This window comes from Neophocaena asiaeorientalis, unplaced genomic scaffold (genome assembly GCF_003031525.2).
Source record: "Neophocaena asiaeorientalis asiaeorientalis breed wild unplaced genomic scaffold, Neophocaena_asiaeorientalis_V1.1 scaffold629, whole genome shotgun sequence".
Lineage (NCBI taxonomy): Eukaryota > Metazoa > Chordata > Mammalia > Artiodactyla > Phocoenidae > Neophocaena > Neophocaena asiaeorientalis.
In genome coordinates, this window is record NW_020175468.1 from 4,490,265 (window position 1) to 4,509,779 (window position 19,515).

The 19,515-nt window shown below is 46.8% G+C and overlaps 1 protein-coding gene across 1 annotated transcript in view; it reads left to right on the top strand.

Annotated features, from left to right (window-relative positions):
- Positions 1-803: 803 nt before the first annotated feature.
- SYMPK (symplekin scaffold protein) overlaps positions 804-19,515 on the top strand; it is a 36,493-nt gene continuing 17,781 nt past the window's right edge. The window contains exons 1-11 of the mRNA XM_024768443.1: positions 804-900; positions 4,995-5,118; positions 5,264-5,329; positions 6,629-6,682; positions 6,777-6,850; positions 8,542-8,668; positions 9,310-9,559; positions 11,188-11,358; positions 12,578-12,817; positions 16,220-16,374; positions 18,502-18,652. Coding sequence (XP_024624211.1) covers positions 5,014-5,118; positions 5,264-5,329; positions 6,629-6,682; positions 6,777-6,850; positions 8,542-8,668; positions 9,310-9,559; positions 11,188-11,358; positions 12,578-12,817; positions 16,220-16,374; positions 18,502-18,652 — 1,393 coding nt within the window. The 5' untranslated portion in view covers positions 804-900; positions 4,995-5,013. The remainder of the gene's footprint in view (positions 901-4,994; positions 5,119-5,263; positions 5,330-6,628; positions 6,683-6,776; positions 6,851-8,541; positions 8,669-9,309; positions 9,560-11,187; positions 11,359-12,577; positions 12,818-16,219; positions 16,375-18,501; positions 18,653-19,515) is intronic.

Here is a 19,515-nt window from a genome sequence, read left to right on the forward strand (position 1 = left end):
CCCCCCGCCCTCGCCCTCGCCCTCGCCCGCCCTGGGCTCCCCTCCCGCCTCCCCGAGGGCGGTGCGCCCGGTTTGGGGCGCCCCCTGCGGGATTGCGAGGAGAAAGACCTCAGGCGCCGGGAGCCGCAGCCCGGGGACGCGAGAGCTGGAGATGGCTGAACGAGTGAGGAGCTACAGGTGGGAGGCATTGCTGATACTAAAAGCCTCGAGGGCAGAACTCTAGGGCCCTTCCATCCAGGGGTTTCATCATCTCGACAGGAGCAGGCGAACAGCCAGAGCCCAGCAAGACTGCCGCGGAGTAAAGGAGGCTCAGAGCCGAGTGGTCTCCATGGGTCCCGACGTGTTACTATAAGAACCTGTAGGAGCTCCTCGAAACCACATTTCCCATTGGACGGACTGGAAGACTGAAGCTTCTGATAGCTGGAAATGCTCCATACTGTGTAAATGGTCAGGACCAAGGGTTGAGGGGATCGAGTCCTCTGCTCAGACCCCGCTGAGGAAACAGACCACCTTCCAGACCTAAGAGCTTCGCCTCCCGGACTCTCCACTCTCTCTAACACCTGCCGTCCAGGGACCCAGAACTACTGTGAACTCCATTTCCCATAAGCCTCTATCCCCCTTTCCTTCCCGACCCCGTCATAGGACTACATTTCCCAGGAGGTATGGCTCCCGAAAGCCGGAAATGAAGGGCTGCCCCGGCGTCGTAGGGGGCGGAGAGCGGAAGGCCGGCCGCGCGGCCGAAGGTAGGGGCGGGGTACTGCCGCAGAGTGGACTCCATTTCCCAGCGACCCTCCGTGCACGGCGCATGCGCAGTGTCACGGCGGCGAGCGGAAGATGGCGGCGGCGTCTGTGAAGAGGCGCTGCTGAGGGGGCGCGAGGGGGACGGAGGCCTGAGCCGCGGTGAGAGGGGGGGCGGCGTGGGGGCCCGGGGACGAAGGGAGGAAGGACCCTGAAAGGGCAGGGGCGCTTCCGGGGGGAGTGGGGACGCTGAGAGGGGAAGGGAGCAGTGACGCTCGGGACCCCACTTTCTTCCCTAGTTCTGGACCCTCCCGTGGCTCCCCAGTGCCCTCAGGGCAAAGTTCCAACGTGGCCCCCAAGGCGCGTCCGCCCAGCCGGCCTCGGCTCTGCCTCTTTGCTCGTTCCTCACGTCGCACAGCTGCACTGGCCTTTCGGTTCCTCAGACTCGCCATACGCCTTCCCGCCTCAGGCTTTTTGCACATGCCGTCCTCTCGGTCTGCAACATCCTTTTACTCATTCCGCCTGGCTGACTCCCATTCATTTTTCGGGTCTGGGCACCAACGTCACTTCCTCTGCGAAGCCCTCCTTTCCCGCTCTCCGTCCCGAAATCCGCCTGTTAAACGCTCTTATAGGTTCCTGTGCCTTTCCTTCGTGTCACTTGGCGGGGGGGTCTCATTTGTTATTGGACCTTTATTTGTGTGGCTCTTTAGTTCTGTCTGTGACCATGAGCTCAGCGTTTCCCAGTACAGCGCTGTCACGCCGAAAACTCCCAGTTAATGTTCGTTGAATGATGAAAGATTTTCGTGGGGCCACTCTGTGTATGTGCGGGGAGTCGTCATATTCCCAGGTGGGAGTAGGGCGGTGGGACCGGGAGGGAAGGGGAACCAATGATTGTTGGTAATAGCAAAAGACTACAAACACCCCAGATGTTCTTTAGTAGGGTGACTGGCAGAGGAGGAAAACAGGTAACAGCCACATAATAAAATATCATGCAGCTGTAAAAAGGAATGAGGGAAGGGGGGCAAAAAAGGAATGAAATATAGAGAGTGGGCTCCAGCATATATTAAGTGAAAAGCGAAATGAAAGACAGTGTTTATCATACGCTCCCTTTTTACAGAAGAAAAGGAAATATGTATATACGTTTAAAAAATAAAGAAAGAAACCAAAAAGTGGAAGAGGAAAAACATGGTAAAAAGTTTGGGTGGATCAATGTGAAAGGTTCATCATGAAAAAGTTCACTGTGTTCTGATGGGAAACAGCAGTATACTGGATTGTTGGGAACAGACCTAGCAGGGGGAAGCAGTTCCTTTAGAGGGGCAGTCCAGCACAGCAGTGAGAAGGCTGGATTCTGCAGCCATACTGCTAGGTCTACATCTTACAGGTTGTGAGCCTTTGATCAAGTGACTTTACCTCTTTGGACTTCAAATTTCCTCATCTGTAAAATGGAAATTAAAAATAGTACTTACCTTGGAATCTAGAAAAATGGTACAGATGAACCTGTTTGCAAGGCAGAAATAGAGACACAGATGTAGAGAACAAACTCATGGGCACTAAGGGTGGGGGGTGTGGGATGAACTGGGAGATTGGGATTGATATATACACACTAATATGTATAAAATAGATAACTAGTGAGAACCTGCTGTATAGCACAGGGAACTCCACTTTGCTGTACAGTAGAAACTGATGCAACAATGTAAAACAACTATACCCCTATTAAAAAAAAACAGTACTTACCTCAAAGAGTTGGTGTTGTGAGGTTTAAATAAGTTGCTAAGTTACTGTATGTGTTAGAATTGTGTCCAGCACATGTTAAATGTTCAGTAAATATTAGCTGTTATTTTTCAAGCATTCTAGAGCCAAAGGGTAGGGATACTAAGCCCAGTGATTGTTGAAGCCCTTTGGCATTCACTTAGCAGATTTTTATTTTTTTTTTTTGCGGTACGCGGGCCTCTCACTGTTGTGGCCTCTCCCGTTGCGGAGCACGGGCTCCGGACGCGCGGGCTCAGCGGCCATGGCTCACGGGCCCAGCCACTCCGCGGCATGTGGGATCTTCCCAGACCGGGGCACGAACCCGTGTCCCCTGCATCGGCAGGGGGACTCTCAACCACTGCACCACCGGGGAAGCCCCACTCTGCAGATTTTTATTGAATACTTACTAGGTGCCAAGCTCTGTTCCGTGCTGGGGATAGAGAAAGTGAACACACACACACACACACACACACACACATACACACAACACACACACACATCTCTGCCCTCGTGGAGCTTATAAATATGTAGTGTGTTGATAATAAATGCCATGGAGAAAAATAAAGCAACACAGATGGGGACGGAGAGGAAATGGAAATTTGAAATGCGATAGTCCGAGAAGACCTCACTGCTGGGATATATGAGTTGAGACCTGAAGGAAATAAGGGGGGAGGGAGTTGTGCCAGGCTGTGAGGGGAGGGATATCCCAGGCAGAAAGAAGAGAAGCCCTTGGAGGAGAAGGCTTGGAGGAAGGGGTATGATTGGCATGATGACAAGGAGGCCAGTGTTGCTGGAGCAGGGAGAGCTGAGAGGGAAATGAGGGCAGAAGTAGAAGGGGCCAGATCACATAAGGTCTTCTAGGTCTTGGTGAGGAGTTGGCTCTGACTCTAAGCAAGATGTGAGGATGACAGGCAGCAGGGAGACTAGGAAGGAGGTTGTTGGATAGTCATTCATTCAGCAGATACCTGTTGAATAAACTGCTGTGTGCAGTATATCTCTTTTAAAAGATGCACCTTTTTCACCCTCAAATTACTGTTAACAGTTTATGCAGTAGCCTTCTGAAACTAATCTACTCCTCGAAGTAGTTCTGAGAGGGAAACGCTGTTACCATCCCTGTTTTACAGAAGAGGCAGCTGAGACCCAGTGGTTTCTTGCCTCGGTCATTCTGTGTATACATACACAAACTTGACAAAAGTCAGTTTAATTGTATACATTCTTGTGTGATGCAACAGGCTGTGACTGTCATCTTTTCATCATGATAATACATTGAGATCCATCTTTTTTTTTTTTTTTTAACTATATTCTCCCTTTTCTACTTTTTGGTTTTTCCTTTCAGTTTTTCTTTTTTTAGCATGTACACATGTTTTCCTTTGTTTTGTAAAAAGGGAGCATACAGTAAACATTGTCTTCACTTTACTTGCTTTTACTTAAAATGTGCTAGAGCCCGCTGTTTATCAGTGTATATAGAGATTTTCCTCATTCCTTTTTTTTTTTCCTTCCCTCATTCCTTTTTATAGTTACATAGTGTTTTATTATGTGGATGTATCATAGTTTTTCGGCCAGTCTCCCTATTTGAGAACATTTGTGTTGATAATAGTTTTTTTTTTTTTAATACATTTATTTATTTATTTTTGGCTGCATTGGGTCTCGTTGCTGCATGCGGGCTTTCTCTAGTTGTGGCAAGCCGGGGGTACTCTTTGTTGCGGTGCGTGGGCTTCTCATTGCGGTGGCTTCTCTTGTCGTGGAGCACAGGCTCTAGGTGCGCAGGCTTCAGTAGTTGTGGCTCGTGGGCTCTAGAGCGCAGGCTCAGTAGTTGCTGCATGGCATGTGGGATCTTCCGGGACCAGGGCTCGAACCCATATCCCCTGCATTGGCAGGCGGATTCTTAACCACTGCACCATCAAGGAAGCCCGATAATAGTCTTTTGCTATTAGGAATAGTGCTGTATTTGATACCCTTCTTATTTGTTAATTTTGCCAGTGTGACTTTGGGACAGATGCCCAATAGTCCCCCACCCCCGGCCTTTTAAAGCACAACTCCATAGTAATCCAGAAAATGGCAGAAATATAATTTAATTAGGCCTTCTCTGATGTACTGAGTACTTACGACGTACAGGACTCCGACTGGCGCTCCTCAGAGCTATGTTTTAGAAAGCTTGCTCTGGTGTCCAGTCCAGAGTACAGCCCTGATGGAGAGACAGGAGGCACTGAGACCAGTGCGTGGCTGCTCTGTGTTCATTTGTTCAGTCATTCAGCAGGTGTTTGTGGTCAGCCCGTTACGTGTAAAGTACCGGAGGTGAGGCTCGGTACTCCATGAGGTACTGCCTCTGAGCTGGGAGACATCAGTCTCCCCCAGGTTGCAGCCTCATGGACACGTACAGTCTGATCCAGACTCTGGAAGGGGGAGGGGCTTCAAAAGACCCAATAAAGATCCAACAGGCTAGAAAGGAGGGTTGAACCCTTTGCAGCTAGTGAGGTAAGGTGCAGAGCTTGATCTATCTTCTCCAGGGAGTAGCAGGCAGCAGCCATGGCAGGCAGCAGTGGGGACAGCGTCACTCGCCGGAGCGTGGCATCACAGTTTTTCACACAAGAGGAGGGGCCGGGCATTGATGGCATGACCACATCAGAGAGAGTGAGTATGGAGAGAGGGGTTTGGAGTGCGGAGGCTCAGGCCCTGTCTTTGGGCCATCCACCTCTAGGTGGCAGAACCCAGGGAGCGCCGTCAGGGCTGGGCTGGCAAGGTGAGTACTGTCACATGCCTTTCACCTTCCTTCCAGGTGGTGGATCTCCTCAACCAGGCAGCACTGATCACCAATGATTCAAAGATCACAGTGCTCAAACAGGTGAGGAGAAGGGGGCGATGCTGGGCTAAGCAGGACAAGGGGAGCCAGGATGGGAACCTCTGGAAAAGAAGACACTGGTAATAACACTAGTGTCCACAGTTAAGCACTTGGGATATGCCTGCCATGGTGCTCAGTGCTATTCGGCCACGCTGTCATTTAATTCTCACAAAAACTCTATGAGGCAGGGCTCTTCCCTGTTTTACAGAGAAAGAAGCAGAGTCTCAGAGCTTAAACTAGCCCAAGGTCACTCATAGCAGCTGGCTGAACTAGGACTTGAATGCTGGATTCAGACTCCAAATTCTATGCTCTTGATCCTCGTATTTGCTCTCTGCCAGGGTCCTTTCCAGTGGGGAAGACATGCAGGTGACCAGACAGTGAGGACCCAGAGTGGGCAGGGATGGGATGGAGGAGCCCAGAGGGGTGTGGAACCCAGAGGGAGCTTCTGACCCAGCCTAGCGGTGGGGAGTCAGGGAGAGCTTTTCAGAAGAGGGATGTCTGAGCTGAGACCTGGATGATACGGAGAGAACCAGGCTAAGTGAGAGAGGGAGAGTGTCTTGACCAGAGGGCATAATAGCTTGTACAGAAGCAAAAGAGGGCATGGGGAATTGGGGAGGCAGGTGGAGTTCAGAGGTTGGGAGGTCAGGTTGCCTGGGTGAGGACCCCAGTTCTACTTGTTCAGCATGTGGCCTTGGGTAGTCGATTCCACCTCAGCAGTAGAGTGGGGTCCTGACGGGGCCTCCCTCGTGGAGTGGTTGTCAGGGCTGTTCAACAGTGCCTTGGGTCATAGGCAGTGAGCTTCTGTGAGAATGTTTTTGGGAAGGGCTTATTCCAAAGAGCCTGGCAGGTACAGGGGCCTCAGAAAATGTGTTCTCATTGTCATAAAATGCCTGATGAATTGTGACAGTTGAGTGGGAAGTAGAAACAGAAGGAGAGTGGAGAGAATTGCTGGGTGAGCCTCAGGAAGGTAGGAGTCCTGCAGCACTTCCCTCTTTTCTTTAGCCTCCATCTGTAACACGTACTCACTATCCACCAGGACCTGCGCCCTGTAGCATCTTCTTGTTGAAGCCTCACAACAGCCCTATAAGTTGTTGTTTACGATTCCCATTTTACAGAAGAGCAAACTGAGACTCAGGGGAAGCCATTTGCCCAGGCCATGGTAGGAGTGGCAGAGCCAGGATCTGAACTGAGCTTATCTGCTGCCTACCCCCATGCTGTATTCTCCTACATGTTCCTGTCTGCACTGATTGGACCCTGGTTTTATATGTGTGTTCCTCCTTCCCATCCCCAATCTCCTTCCAGGTCCAGGAGCTGATCATCAACAAAGATCCCACACTACTGGACAACTTCCTGGATGTGAGTGATCGACAGGAGAGAAAGGGTGTGGGTGTAGGGATAAGGGAATGGATCCTGGGCCAACTCTGACCTACCTTCTTCCTGACCTTGGCAGGAGATCATCGCTTTCCAAGCAGACAAGTCCATTGAAGTGCGCAAGTTTGTCATCGGCTTCATCGAGGAGGCATGGTATGGGGTGGTGCGGGGAGCCCCTGGGAGCACCCCTGCTGGAGTCAGCCTCTTTGGTGCCTGGCCCTGCCCTGAGAGTCTTGCCCTCTGCTTCTCAGACCCATTCTCCCTCCCATGCACGGTGATTCCCCAGCAAATATTTAATAAGGTCGAAATCTTGAACTCATCCACAGTTCCTCTCCTTCTCCCACACTTCACATCTGCATCATCAGTAAGGACTATCGGCTATACCTTCAAATTGTAAACAGCATCTGACAGTTTTTCAGCTACTTCCCTTGATGTACTAAATACTTTACCTACTTTGTTATTCGATCCTCAGAATAACACTGGATTATTTGTTTGGCACATTTAACTGAAGACAGAACTGTGACTCAGGTGAAATGAGTTTCCTGAGGTCACACAGCCAGTATGTGGCCATGCTGGGATTTTAACCCGTGTCCCTAACACCATTGCCCAAATTCTCAGTCTCCACCTTTTACTGGGAGAATTTTTTTTTTCAGTTGAGGTGTACTTGATTTATAATGTTAGTTTCAGGTATACAACATAGTGATTCAGATTTTTTATACATTATGTTCTACTTAAAGTTATTGTAAAATATTGGCTATATTCCCTGTGGTGTACCATATATCCTTGTAGTTTATTTATTTTATGCATAGTAGTTTGTACCTCTTAATCCCCCTACCCCTATCTTGCCCCTCCTCCCTTCCGTCTCCCCATTGGTAACCACTAGTTTTGTCTTTTTTTTTTTTTTTAAGGTATAGTTGATTTACAATATTATATTAATTTCAGGTATACAACATAGTAATTCAAAATTTTTATAGATTATTACTGGGACAATTTGTGGTAAGTTTTCTGAGTTTGCCAAAAAACTTTTTGTTCAACAGATATGTATCGCATAACTGCTATGTGCCAGGCATTTGTGTCAGAGTAGGACTGTAGGACTATAACTGTAGGACTATAACAGTGAATAAAAACAGGTATTGTTCCTGCCTTCATGTAGTTGATGGCTGTGTTTCATATTTTTGACTGATTAGCTTAATAATTAAATTCAGATTGTAACGTGTTATGAAAATACACATTCTGAGCTCTAGGTGTAGCCTTGAATTTATTCATTCACTGAATAAATATTTATTGAAGGCCTTTCATTTTTTCCTTCAACAAAAAATGAGACTCTGCTAGTACTCAGACTAGAAAGGGTCCCCCACTTTCAGAGCCCTCAGACTTAGGTAAACAAATTAGTAAACAAAACCAGTGATTACATAAAGCAGACTGCTTTAAAGTAATAATGGCTAATATCTATTGAATGCTTCCTATGCTTTTCTAAGAGCTTTACATGTGTTGTTGCAGTTTTCACAGCAAGGCTTGAGGTAGGAACTATTCTAAGAGACACAGTTGCTTATCCAGACTTACAGTTGTCTGGCTCTGCTGCACCTTATGTGAACAGCAGGGCCCTAATAATACAGAACAGTGGGGGTTACAGGACCAACCTAGACAGCGTTTGGGGTCAGCTCTGTCTGAAGGTGCCAGGCATTGTTTTCAGCTTCCAGCTGTGCTGGCAAACAAGACAGGTGTCCACCTCCATTCCAATCTCCTGACACACTAACCCTGATTTCCCTTTCCTTGTGGACCCCAGGCTCCCATCACCTGCCCAAAGACCACCTTGATCTTGCCCTTTTTCCTCCATCCCCTAGCAAGCGAGACATTGAGTTACTGCTGAAACTGATCGCGAATCTCAACATGCTCTTGAGAGATGAGAATGTGAATGTGGTGAAGAAGGCCATCCTCACCATGACCCAGCTCTACAAGGTGGCCCTGCAGGTAAGAGCTCCCTCCCCACCTGGGGCTGTCCCAGCCTGACAGGTCTCATTTACAGACTCATCTTTTAGAGTTCAAAACCAGCATCAGATCAGATTCATTATGAGCAAGACGTGCTGTTGATCTTTAGGAAAAGACAACAAAGGGGGTCTAATGTCTAATGGTCAGGGAGTTGCCATTAACCCATCCTTCCATCCATCTGTCCATTCATTTGTGCATTCAACAAACATTCCCTGAGTACCTCCTTTGTGACCAGGATGGGCCAGCCAGGTCCACACTGTTAATGTGATGTACATTAACATTAGTGAAAGGAATGAACCCATTTAATCTCTGCCACCACCTTGTGAGGTTGGCACTGTTGTTCCTCTGGCTTCCTTAAGATCTGAGTCTTCATCACTCTGGGTTGTCACTATCTGTGAACCTCGTGAGGGCAGGACCAGACCTGGCTTGGTCACCACTGGGTCCTGTCCCCAGCATCACCTAGCATGGGGCCAGAGACAGAGTTGTAACTCAGTGAACATTTCCCCAGTGAATGTATTCATCATCATTTATGGATCTCTGGGAGTTGGTGGAGTTGGTGGTTGATATCTTTTCCCCATCTGTCTGTCCGTCCGTCCGTCCGTCCCTCCCTGGCCCACTCGCAGTGGATGGTGAAGTCACGGGTGATCAGCGAGCTCCAGGAAGCCTGCTGGGATATGGTGTCTGCCATGGCTGGGGACATCATCCTGCTGTTGGACTCTGACAATGACGGCATCCGTACCCACGCCATCAAGTTTGTGGAGGGCCTCATTGTCACCCTGTCGCCCCGCATGGCCGACTCGGAGGTGCCCCGACGCCAGGAGCACGACATCAGCCTGGACCGCATCCCTCGTGACCATCCCTATATCCAATACAGTGAGTGCCACCTATCAGCTGGTGCCATTTGTCAGTCACTGCACTGGCTCCCTTCCTCCTCCTCCTCCCCCTCACTCCCTTTTTTCTTGGTTTTTCATTTCTGGAGTCAGTTTAAAACAGTGCTTAAGAGCCCTGATGCTAGGTTCACATCTCAGTGTTACCACTTACTCATGTGAGCTTGGGCAAGTTACTCCTCTCTGAACTTTATCTTCTTTTTGTAAAATGGAGGTGATAGTAGTACCCCTTTCACAGGTTTGTTGGGAGGTTCCATGAAGACGTGAGCACTTAGTAGTAAATACTAGCTAGTTTTACAGTTTTTCTAATTGCAAATTATAGAAGTAGTAGATTCACGTTACTGAAATGTCAAGCAATAAATATAGAGAGGTATAAAGGGAAAATACCCCCTCCCCCAGTCCTGCTTACCAGAGATGAATACTGCTAAGAGTATTGTTTTCTTTCAGACTTTTTCTATGCAAAGATATTTATATGTATATATTCATAGTTTCTGTGTCTGTTGGCCCTGTTTTTACAGAAAACAGGGCCATGCTTTATACTTTCAGCTGAGAGGCATTAGAGTGTAGTGGCTTGTGTTTGAATCTCTGCTCTACCATTGAGCAACTGACCTATTCTCTCTGATCCTGTTTCTTCATTGGTAAATTGGGGGTCATTATTATGGCATCTACTTTAGGATGTAGGTATGAGCATTTGGTGAGTTAACGTGGCTGGCATAGTAAGCATTCCACAAAAATTAGCTCTTCTTATATGTTGTTTGACAACCTTTTTTTTTTTTTAATTAATTAATTAATTTGTTATTTTTGGCTGAGTTGGGTCTTCATTGCTGCATGTGGGCTTTCTCTAGTTGCGTCGAGTTGGGGCTACTCTTCGTTGCGGTGCGCGGGCTTCTCGTTGCGGCAGCGTCCCTTGTTGCAGAGCACGGGCTCTAGGTGCACAGGCTTCAGTAGTTGTGGCACATGGGCTTAGTGGCTCCATGACATGTGGGGTCTTCCCAGACCAGGGCTCGAACCTGTGTCCTCTGCATTGGCAGGTGGATTCTTAACCACTGTGCCACCAGGGAAGTCCCTTGACAACCTTTAAACTAAATTATCTTGTTACATCTTTTCCTAACAATATCATGTTCAGATGCTACAAAATATTCCACAGTATGGTTACATCGCATTCTATTTTTTATTCACGATTTCAGATAATGTGGCATACAGTATGTTTGTGTAAGAAATGTCAAGATATCTTTCACAGTTGTTAAGAGTTAACTTTTGGTGACTGGATCAAGGAGCAGAACTTTCAGTTCTTTGTCTGTGTGTGTACAGACATATACATATTCAAAGTTTTACATCAATGTAGTTCAGACAGTTTCCTTATAGTTGGATATTTTAAATTATTTCTACTTTTTCACTATTGGCAAGCCCATGCTTTGAGCATCAGCTCTAGATTTTTATACTCATTAATAGTCTTATAGTCAGACGCATCAGCCATTAAATTTTCTGTGTTTTTTCAGCCATTCATAGCCATCCATGTATGAGGATCTTTCTCCTTTTGGTCCCAAAGGCTGCTCTCTCTGGAGGCCAGGGGGAAAGGGCCCTACTAACTGGTTCTCTTCTCTCCCTCATTAGATGTGCTGTGGGAAGAAGGCAAGGCAGCCTTAGAGCAGTTGCTCAAGTTCATGGTGCACCCCGCTATCTCCTCCATCAACCTGACCACAGCCCTGGGCTCCCTCGCTAATATTGCCCGCCAGAGGCCCATGTTCATGTCTGAGGTGATTCAAGCCTATGAAACCCTGCACGGTAAGTTGGTCCCCTCCTTCTCCCCTTCGCCTGTCCACAGACCAGTCTCCTCTTTTCTGAGGAAATGTGAGCTAGGTAGTGGGCCCATAAGGGATTCATCATCAATCTAGTAGCTTGTGGACACAGGAAAGGATTCTCTAGGTTAGACATGTATATTTCGGTGGTTGCATGTGACAGAAACTTGGTTCAAAGCTGATTTTAATATTGAGGTATGTGTGGGTGAAATGACCTGGTTGGTGTCTGTGAAGTATTTTAAAATACTCCAGCTCTTCCCTTCTCTCCCCCAAAAAGCAGGGAGGATCGATGTGCCAAGATCAGCAAAATATTGATGGGTACATGGTGATTCATTGTACTGTTTTCTCTACTTTTGTGCATGTGTGAAAACGGAAAAGTCTGGAGTTGAGGCATGAGTGTGTGCAGATCATGAATCCCTCTGCATCTCCTGGCTCTTGTGTGTGTCTTTCCTTGGGGTAGCAAAGATGGCCCCCAGTTGTTACAGGCTTCCATTCCATCTCCTTGGCAACCCCACGGGAAAGAGAATGTCTCTTCCCAGTCATTCCAGCAAAGGTCCAAGGGCTCATTGTTTCTGATTGGCCAAGAAGATATTGTGAGCCTATCTCTGAGCCAGTCACAATGGCCAAGAGATTGCAGTGTTCTTACTGGCCCTGAGTCTCTTGCCCACTTGGACTGAGAATGGAGCCGAGGTGGTTCCCTCAAAGGAAAATGGGAGTGTTGCTGGCTGAGGAAGTGGGAAGGGATGCTGGGCAGGAAAGACTGCAGGCATCCTCTTTCACTCTGGAACAGGGGAGGCTTACTTGTCAAGGTGATTCTTAGACATTAGAAAGTCATTCTGGTGTCAGGGACCAATGATGAACTGTTGTGGCAGTTCAGTTGGGACATTCTGGAGGTGATTATAGCCTTCCCCAGGGCAAGCATGCTGGAATTTCCAGACCAGAGATGGAGGGAGATGTGACTATGTTTAATGAAAGGGAAGGTGAGTTTTCTCATTGTTTTAAGGTTGACTAATACTGAAGGAGACCTCTCAAGGGTTTTGCGTATCAGCTTGTACAGGGGGAAGGCCATACATTAGATCTGAGAGCGAAAGAACTTTTCTAGGAGATGTCCGCCACCACTGCCCAAGATGGGGCTTGGGAAGTGAGGGTGGTAGGACCCCATGAGCTCTGTCCACAGCGCGAAGTTCTTGCTACTTTCCTCACAGCCAACCTGCCCCCAACGCTGGCCAAATCTCAGGTGAGCAGCGTGCGTAAGAACCTCAAGTTGCACCTGTTGAGTGTGCTGAAGCACCCAGCCTCCTTGGAGTTCCAGGCTCAGATCACCACCCTGCTGGTAGACCTGGGCACACCTCAGGCTGAGATCGCCCGCAACATGCCCAGCGGCAAGGATGCCCGCAAGCGGCCCCGAGACGACTCAGATTCCACCCTCAAGAAGATGAAGCTTGGTGAGCTGAGGAGCTGAATCAGTCCTGGCAGGAGGTGGTGGCGGGGACTGACCACGTTCAAAATGTCTTAATTATTTACAGGAAACTGTAAGCTAAATTTACATTATAAATTATGTTGTATAAATATGGTGACATATGATAAGTGATATCAAAGTAAAATTACTGAAGAATGTAATACACTTACAAGTAATTATGAGTTACTTAAGTTATACAGGAAGGAATAAAATGAAAATAGTCTCTCTTTCATCCCTCACCCCAAAAGTAACCACTCCACAAGTATTAACACTTAGATTTTCTTTCAGAAATGCCTTATATGTGTTATATGTGTAGAGTTCTCCTTTCCTGTGTTTCATTTATAAATCAAGTCTCTTTTTGAAGTAATTTTTTTTTTTTTTTTTTTTTTTTTTGGCTGTGCCATGTGGCATGTAGGATCTTCGTTCCGAAACCAGGGATCGAACCCAAACGCCCTGCAGTGGAATTGCGGAGTCTTAACCACTGGACCACCAGGGAAGTCCCTGAAGTAATTTTTTAATGGTTGTATTATTTATCAATAGTGTTGACCATGGCAACCTTCCTTACTGTAAAAAAAAAATTTTTTTTAAGTGCTCGTTTGTTTCTAGAACATTTATGAAAGAATCGAATTTTGGATTTCCCTGGCAGTCCAATGGTTGAGACTCCGTGCTTCCACTGCAGGGGGTGTAGGTTCGATCCCTGGTCAGGGAATTGGGATCCCATGATGCAGCCAAAAAAAAAAAAATCAAGTTTTGTTTTCGTTTTTTTTTTTTTTCATTTTGAAAAATAAATTATTTTGATATAAGGAGTGAGGTAGGGATCTATTTTTCTCCCCCTAATTAAGCACACAAAGCAGAGGGTTCTGTACCTTATACGTTTAGGAATTGTCTTGGAGTTGTTTCTATATGTGCACGTGGAGATCTGCTGCATCCTTGTAATGGTGGCATGATAGTCTGTAGGGTACATGGACCACTTTAACCAGTCCCCCAGTTGGTGGACATTTCATTTGTGTCCATTTTTATAAAGTATGAAGATCGCTGTAGTGCATAGTCTTGCATGCGTGTCAAGTCATGAGACAAGTTCCCAGTAGTGGGATTGATGGGGCAGAGAGCTTATACATTTATTTTTTGCCAACCAGTTTTATTTTTCTATTACTTTCAACCTTTCATTTTGAAATAATTTCGAACTTGCAGATAAGTTACAAGAATAATACCAAACACTCCTGTGTACCCTTCACAAGGTGGGGATCACACATTCCATTTAGTTGTCACATGCCTTGAGTCTCCCAAATCATTTCCTCAGCCTTCTTCTTCTGTTTCATGACCTTGACGTTGTGAAGAGTCCAGGGCAGCTGTTTGGTAGAATGTCCCTCCTCTCGGGTTTGTCTGCTCTTGCCTCCTGATAGGAGTCAGGTTCTGCACTTTTGGCACGAACACTGCAGAAGTGATGCCCCGACCTCCTCTGTGTGTTGTGAGGAGGTACATGATGTCAGTTTGTCTCATCATTGGCGATGGGAATTTGATCTCTTGGTCGAAGTGATGACCGCCGGGTTTCTCCAGTGTAAAGTACCCTTTTTCCCTTTGTAAATAATAAGCTGAGAAGAGATACTTAAAACTATGTAAAATACTAGTTCTGCTTCAAACTTTGTGTGGTTTTGGCATCCATTAATGATGGTTGCCTGCCTCTATTATTACTGTAATGGTTATAAAAAGGTTTCTTTCTACATTTATTACTTGGCATTTTGCTATAAGGAAGAGCTTTCTTTTCTTCTCCCTACTTTATTATTAGTGTGGACTTCTGGATTCTTATTTATTCTCTGGGTTATAATCCATTATTGTTGTTATTCATTTTGTTACTCAAATTGCCTTATATTTAGTAGCAGGAGCCTTTGAGCTGGCTCCTATGTCCCTTTAATGTGTCCTGTAAGTTCTTTTGAGCATTTCTTACTTTCTGGCATAACAAGGTGTTCTAGACTCATCATGTACTTCCCTTACCCCAGCCTTCAATCAGCCATTTCTCTAAGGAGCCCTAGTTTCTTTCCTTTTCTTTCTTTTTTTTTTTTTTTTTTTTTTTTTTTTTTCTGGTTTCTTTTAAGTAGGGAATAGTTTCAGAAACCAAGATCTGAGCCGTGGACGTGTCCATTACTGCTGGGTGCATTTAAATTCTTTTTTTTGGGGCCACACTGTGAGGCATGCGGGATCCCAGTTGCCCGACCAGGGATCGAACCCACTTCCCCTGCAGTGGAAGCTCAGAGTCCTAACCACTGGCCTGCCAGGGAGGTCCCTAAATTCTTGATAGCAGTTTTCCAAAAAATCGCACCAGCGTATACAACCCCAGCAGTGTGCGAGTGCCAGTTAACCCGTTCTTACCAGCCCTGGACATTTGTTAACTCTCTGGGTATAAATGGTATCCTAGGTCTCAGCTTGCTTTTTTGCATATGTTGGAGTCAGGCTGCATGTTGTTTTACATTTATTAGCTACTTGTATTTCTGTGAAGTGCCCGTTCTATTGTGTTGGTCAGCTTTTTGTAACTGAATTGTATGTGCCCTTAGTTAACGCAGGGTATCAACTCTTTGTTACATGTGTCACAAACTTGAAGAGACTGCATAACATATCATCATATTTTTGCCTTAATCTACTTAAATCATTACTCTATTGAACATTCCAGCTTTTCCACTCATGAATACAGCTTCAAGGAACGTCTTTGCACACAAAGTCCCTTGAGCTAGAACCGCTGTGCTTGTAGTCACCCAGCCTGTTATTGATAGAAGCTGTGTGCCATATCTCTGTACAGTCAGTGTTGCAGTGAATTCTCTGTACATCTTACCTTAGCTCTATCTGTAAGTTTTTAGGGTAGATATTTAAAAGTGGAATTGATGTGTTGAAGAGGTGTACACATTTAAAATATTGACCTCCTATCAAACTGCCCTTCCAAAAGGCGATACCAGTTTACATTTCCACAGTTCACACCCCTATTAACAACTGTCACTACTAACCTTTTTATTTTTTGTCAATCATATAGGCAAATTCGCTGTCTTATTAGGATGTTTTTACATTTTCCTGATTCCTGGTGAGGTTGAGCACTGTTTCAAACTTAGGTGTTTTCAAACAGTAAAGCTCTGTGAACTTATTACTTAACCTTTTTGTCTTTTGGAGCTTAGTGTGATCAGCCAGGCTGGTATGGCTTATTCCCATTTCCCAGATGAAGAGAACTGAGGCCTAGAGAGAGGCAGATAGTTCCCCAGGGTCATATGGCACAGAGGTCTTCATCTGCTGCACTGCTTCTATTTGCTGAGGCTGCCTGGGGGCAGGGACCAGTGGGGGTGCCTGGGAGGAGGGGAGGGCTCCTGCCCTCTCTAGAGCCATCATCTTGTCTCCTTCTCTATCCCAGAGCCCAACCTGGGGGAAGACGACGAGGACAAGGACTTGGAGCCAGGCCCCTCAGCGACCTCGAAGGCCTCAGCCCAGATCTCAGGCCAGTCAGACACAGATATCACAGCCGAGTTCCTACAGCCTCTGCTGACACCTGACAATGTGGCCAATCTGGTGAGGATGGGTGGGGGCCGTCTCCCACCAGGCAGGGAGGAAGGGTCTCTAGTCTTTTCTCTGCCCCTCCGCTCCACACTGCCCACCCTTTCCAGATGACGTCAGACCTGAAACACTTTTCTGTTTTCAGTGTTGGGAGGGTGTGGTCCTGTGGGCCTTCCTCACTTTGGATGGACCTCCTCTTGCATGATCTTTACTCCTTCAGGAGGTTACTTGTCACTGCCCCCCCCCCATCCCCCTTTGGGTTTTCTGAGTCTCCATCTAGACCCACGCACTCACACTCTCTCTCCTCTCCTTTGCAGGGAGGGTCTGTTAACTGGAGAGTGAGCCCCATGACTTGTTTGCCAAGTGGTGTAGGATTGGCATCGGTGGGGTGGGATGACCAGTGTTTTCTTTGGATTTTCAAAGATGACCTGCTTCAAAGTGAAAGAACCACTGGTTTGAGTTGATGAGGGGAGCTGGAGTGGTGGGGTGTCTCACATCAGTCCTCCGGCTGTAGCAGCACCGAGACCTTTCTGTTGGGTGCTCATGGAGAATAAATACCTCTTCCCATGCTCAACAGCAGTCACCATCAGCTTTCCCTTCTCTCTGCCTAGAGCCTCCAAGGGGCTTAGTTGTTGGGTGATTGGGGTGGCGAGGAGTTTTCTCTCCAGCTCAGATCTCTTTGGTGAGCTCTGGGCCTGGATATGCGACCACCTCCTGCATCTTTCTCTCCTTGGGTGTTTCACAGGCACCTCAGACTTAACATTTCAAAACTAGTGAAATTTCTCCCCCGACTCTTCTACAGGCCCATGGCCCCTCCTGTGTTCTTGGCACACATGCCTCTCGTCCCCACGCCAGAAACTTGGGAGTTAAACTCTTTGCCTCCCCCTCAGCCCGAGTCTTTCCCCTCTTCTCCATTCCCCATGGCCCATGCCCTCTCCAGGCCTACCCTTTTCACACAGAGAACTACCTGCTTGTTCCCTGGCTCTGCCTTCCACTCTCCCTGTGGCAGGCAGAGGCATCTTTGTAAAGTACAAGTCATGACGCTCCCCTGCTCAGATCCCTGCCAAAGCTTTGTTTCCTTCCAGATAAAACTTAAATTCAACTTGCCTTAGACCCTGTCTGATTTGGCTTCCATTAACTTGTTGTACCTTATCTATCCCTGTCACACTCCGGGAAATTGTCTTTTTCAAATTATCAGCATGAAGTTCATAAGATTCTTTTATTTTTATAATACCTGCTGTCTCTGTAGTAATGTGCCACTTTTTTGTCCCTAATACTGTGTCCTTCCTCTTTTTTTGTTTATTCTTGCTGTAGATTTGGTTGGTTTCAGTCATTTCAAAGGACTGGCTGTTAAGTTTTGTTGATAATCTTTTGTAACCTTTTCTGTTTTATTTCTGCTGTCTTTATTTCTTTCATGTTAATTTCTGTGAATGTTTTTCCCCAAGGTAAAATGCTTGGCTTATTAATTTTCAGTTTTCTTTTCCAGTGTAAGCATTTAAGGATCTCATTTTCCATCTAAGTACCGTTGTAGCTGTATCTTACACATTTTTATTTGTAGTTATTTCATTATCTTTCTGTTCTATTATTATTTAAGAGCATGCATTTAAACTTCCAAGCCTGTAGGGAGTTTGAGATTATCTTTTGTTACCAATTCCTGACAGACATGGATGTGCTCTATTAGGATACTGATTTTTTTTTTTTTAAGTCAATTTCTGGTTCATATTATACTGTGTCACTGAACCTCCTTCCGCTCACTGGGCAGGGTACCAGCTCTGCTGCCTCTTAGCCTTCCTATACTTGGAATATATTACCCCCCAACCCCTCGCTTGCAAGACTTCACTCTGTGTCACTCTGATTCTGGCCCTTCTCTCAGTTCTCAGCCTGTGTGCCACTGCCCCGGGGAGCCAAAGCCATCCCTGGCACCCTTTACTGTGTCCTGTGGCACCCTTTACTTCTTCTCTCGTGCACCATACTGCATCAGTACTCGTTTTCTCTCTGACTTGTGCAAGAATCTGCGCTCCATGAGAGCAGGCCCAGGTCTGTCCTAGTCATTGCCATTTCGCCAGCATTGGCCTGGGTGTGGAACGAATGTTTGTTGAGTCAATAAGTAAGGGAAGGTTCCTTTTCCTGGGCATCTTGCAGGTCCTCATCAGCATGGTGTACCTGCCTGAGGCCATGCCCGCCTCCTTCCAAGCCATCTACACCCCAGTGGAGTCAGCAGGCACTGAAGCCCAGATCAAGCACCTGGCTCGGCTCATGGCCACACAGATGACGGCCGCAGGACTGGGGCCAGGTGAGTGTCACCTGGAGCTGACCAGGGCCAGGGGTTGGCACTGTGGCCACTGGGTTCTCCTTAGTGGAAGAGCACCTCTTTGTAGTGCTGCAAATGGAAAATCATGCAATCTTAGGTGTAAATAGTTACAGGTCCCATAGATACAGTGACCACTCAATAGTTTCAGGCCCTGGGCTTTGAAATCCAGCAGACCTGGGTTTGAGGTCTGAGTTGAACGAGACTACCTCAGCCACTTAATAGCTGTGTGTCTTTGGTCAAGTTACTTAACCTCTCTGAGCCCCAGGTGGTTTCCCATTCTAACAGTACTATTGAGGTATAAATTATGTACAGTGAAACACACAGCTCTTAAGTATACACTTCAGTGAGTTTTCACAAAGTGAACACACCAGTGTAGCCATCACCCAGATGGAGAAGGACTGTTACCAGCACTCTGGAAAATTCTTTCTTGCTCCTTTCCAGTCGACACTCAAAGCATCCCCTGTCCAGAGACAACCACTGTGCTGACTTCTGTCTCCACAGATTAGTTTTTTCTAGTTTTGAACTTCTTATAAATGGAATCATAGTCTGGCTTATTTTGCTCAGCATAAGGTTTTGTTTTGTTTATAAATTTATTTATTTATTTATTTATTTATGGCTGTGTTGGGTCTTCGTTGCTCTGCGGTGGCTTCTCTTGTTACAGAGCACGGGCTGTAGGCGCACGGGCTTCAGTAGTTGTGGCACGCAGGCTTCAGTAGTTGTGGCTTGCGGGCTCTAGAGCTCAGGCTCAGTAGTTGTGGCGCACGGGCTTAGTTGCTCCGTGGCATGTAGGATCTTCCCGGATGAGGGATCGAACCCGTGTCCCCTGCATTGGCAGGCGGACTCTT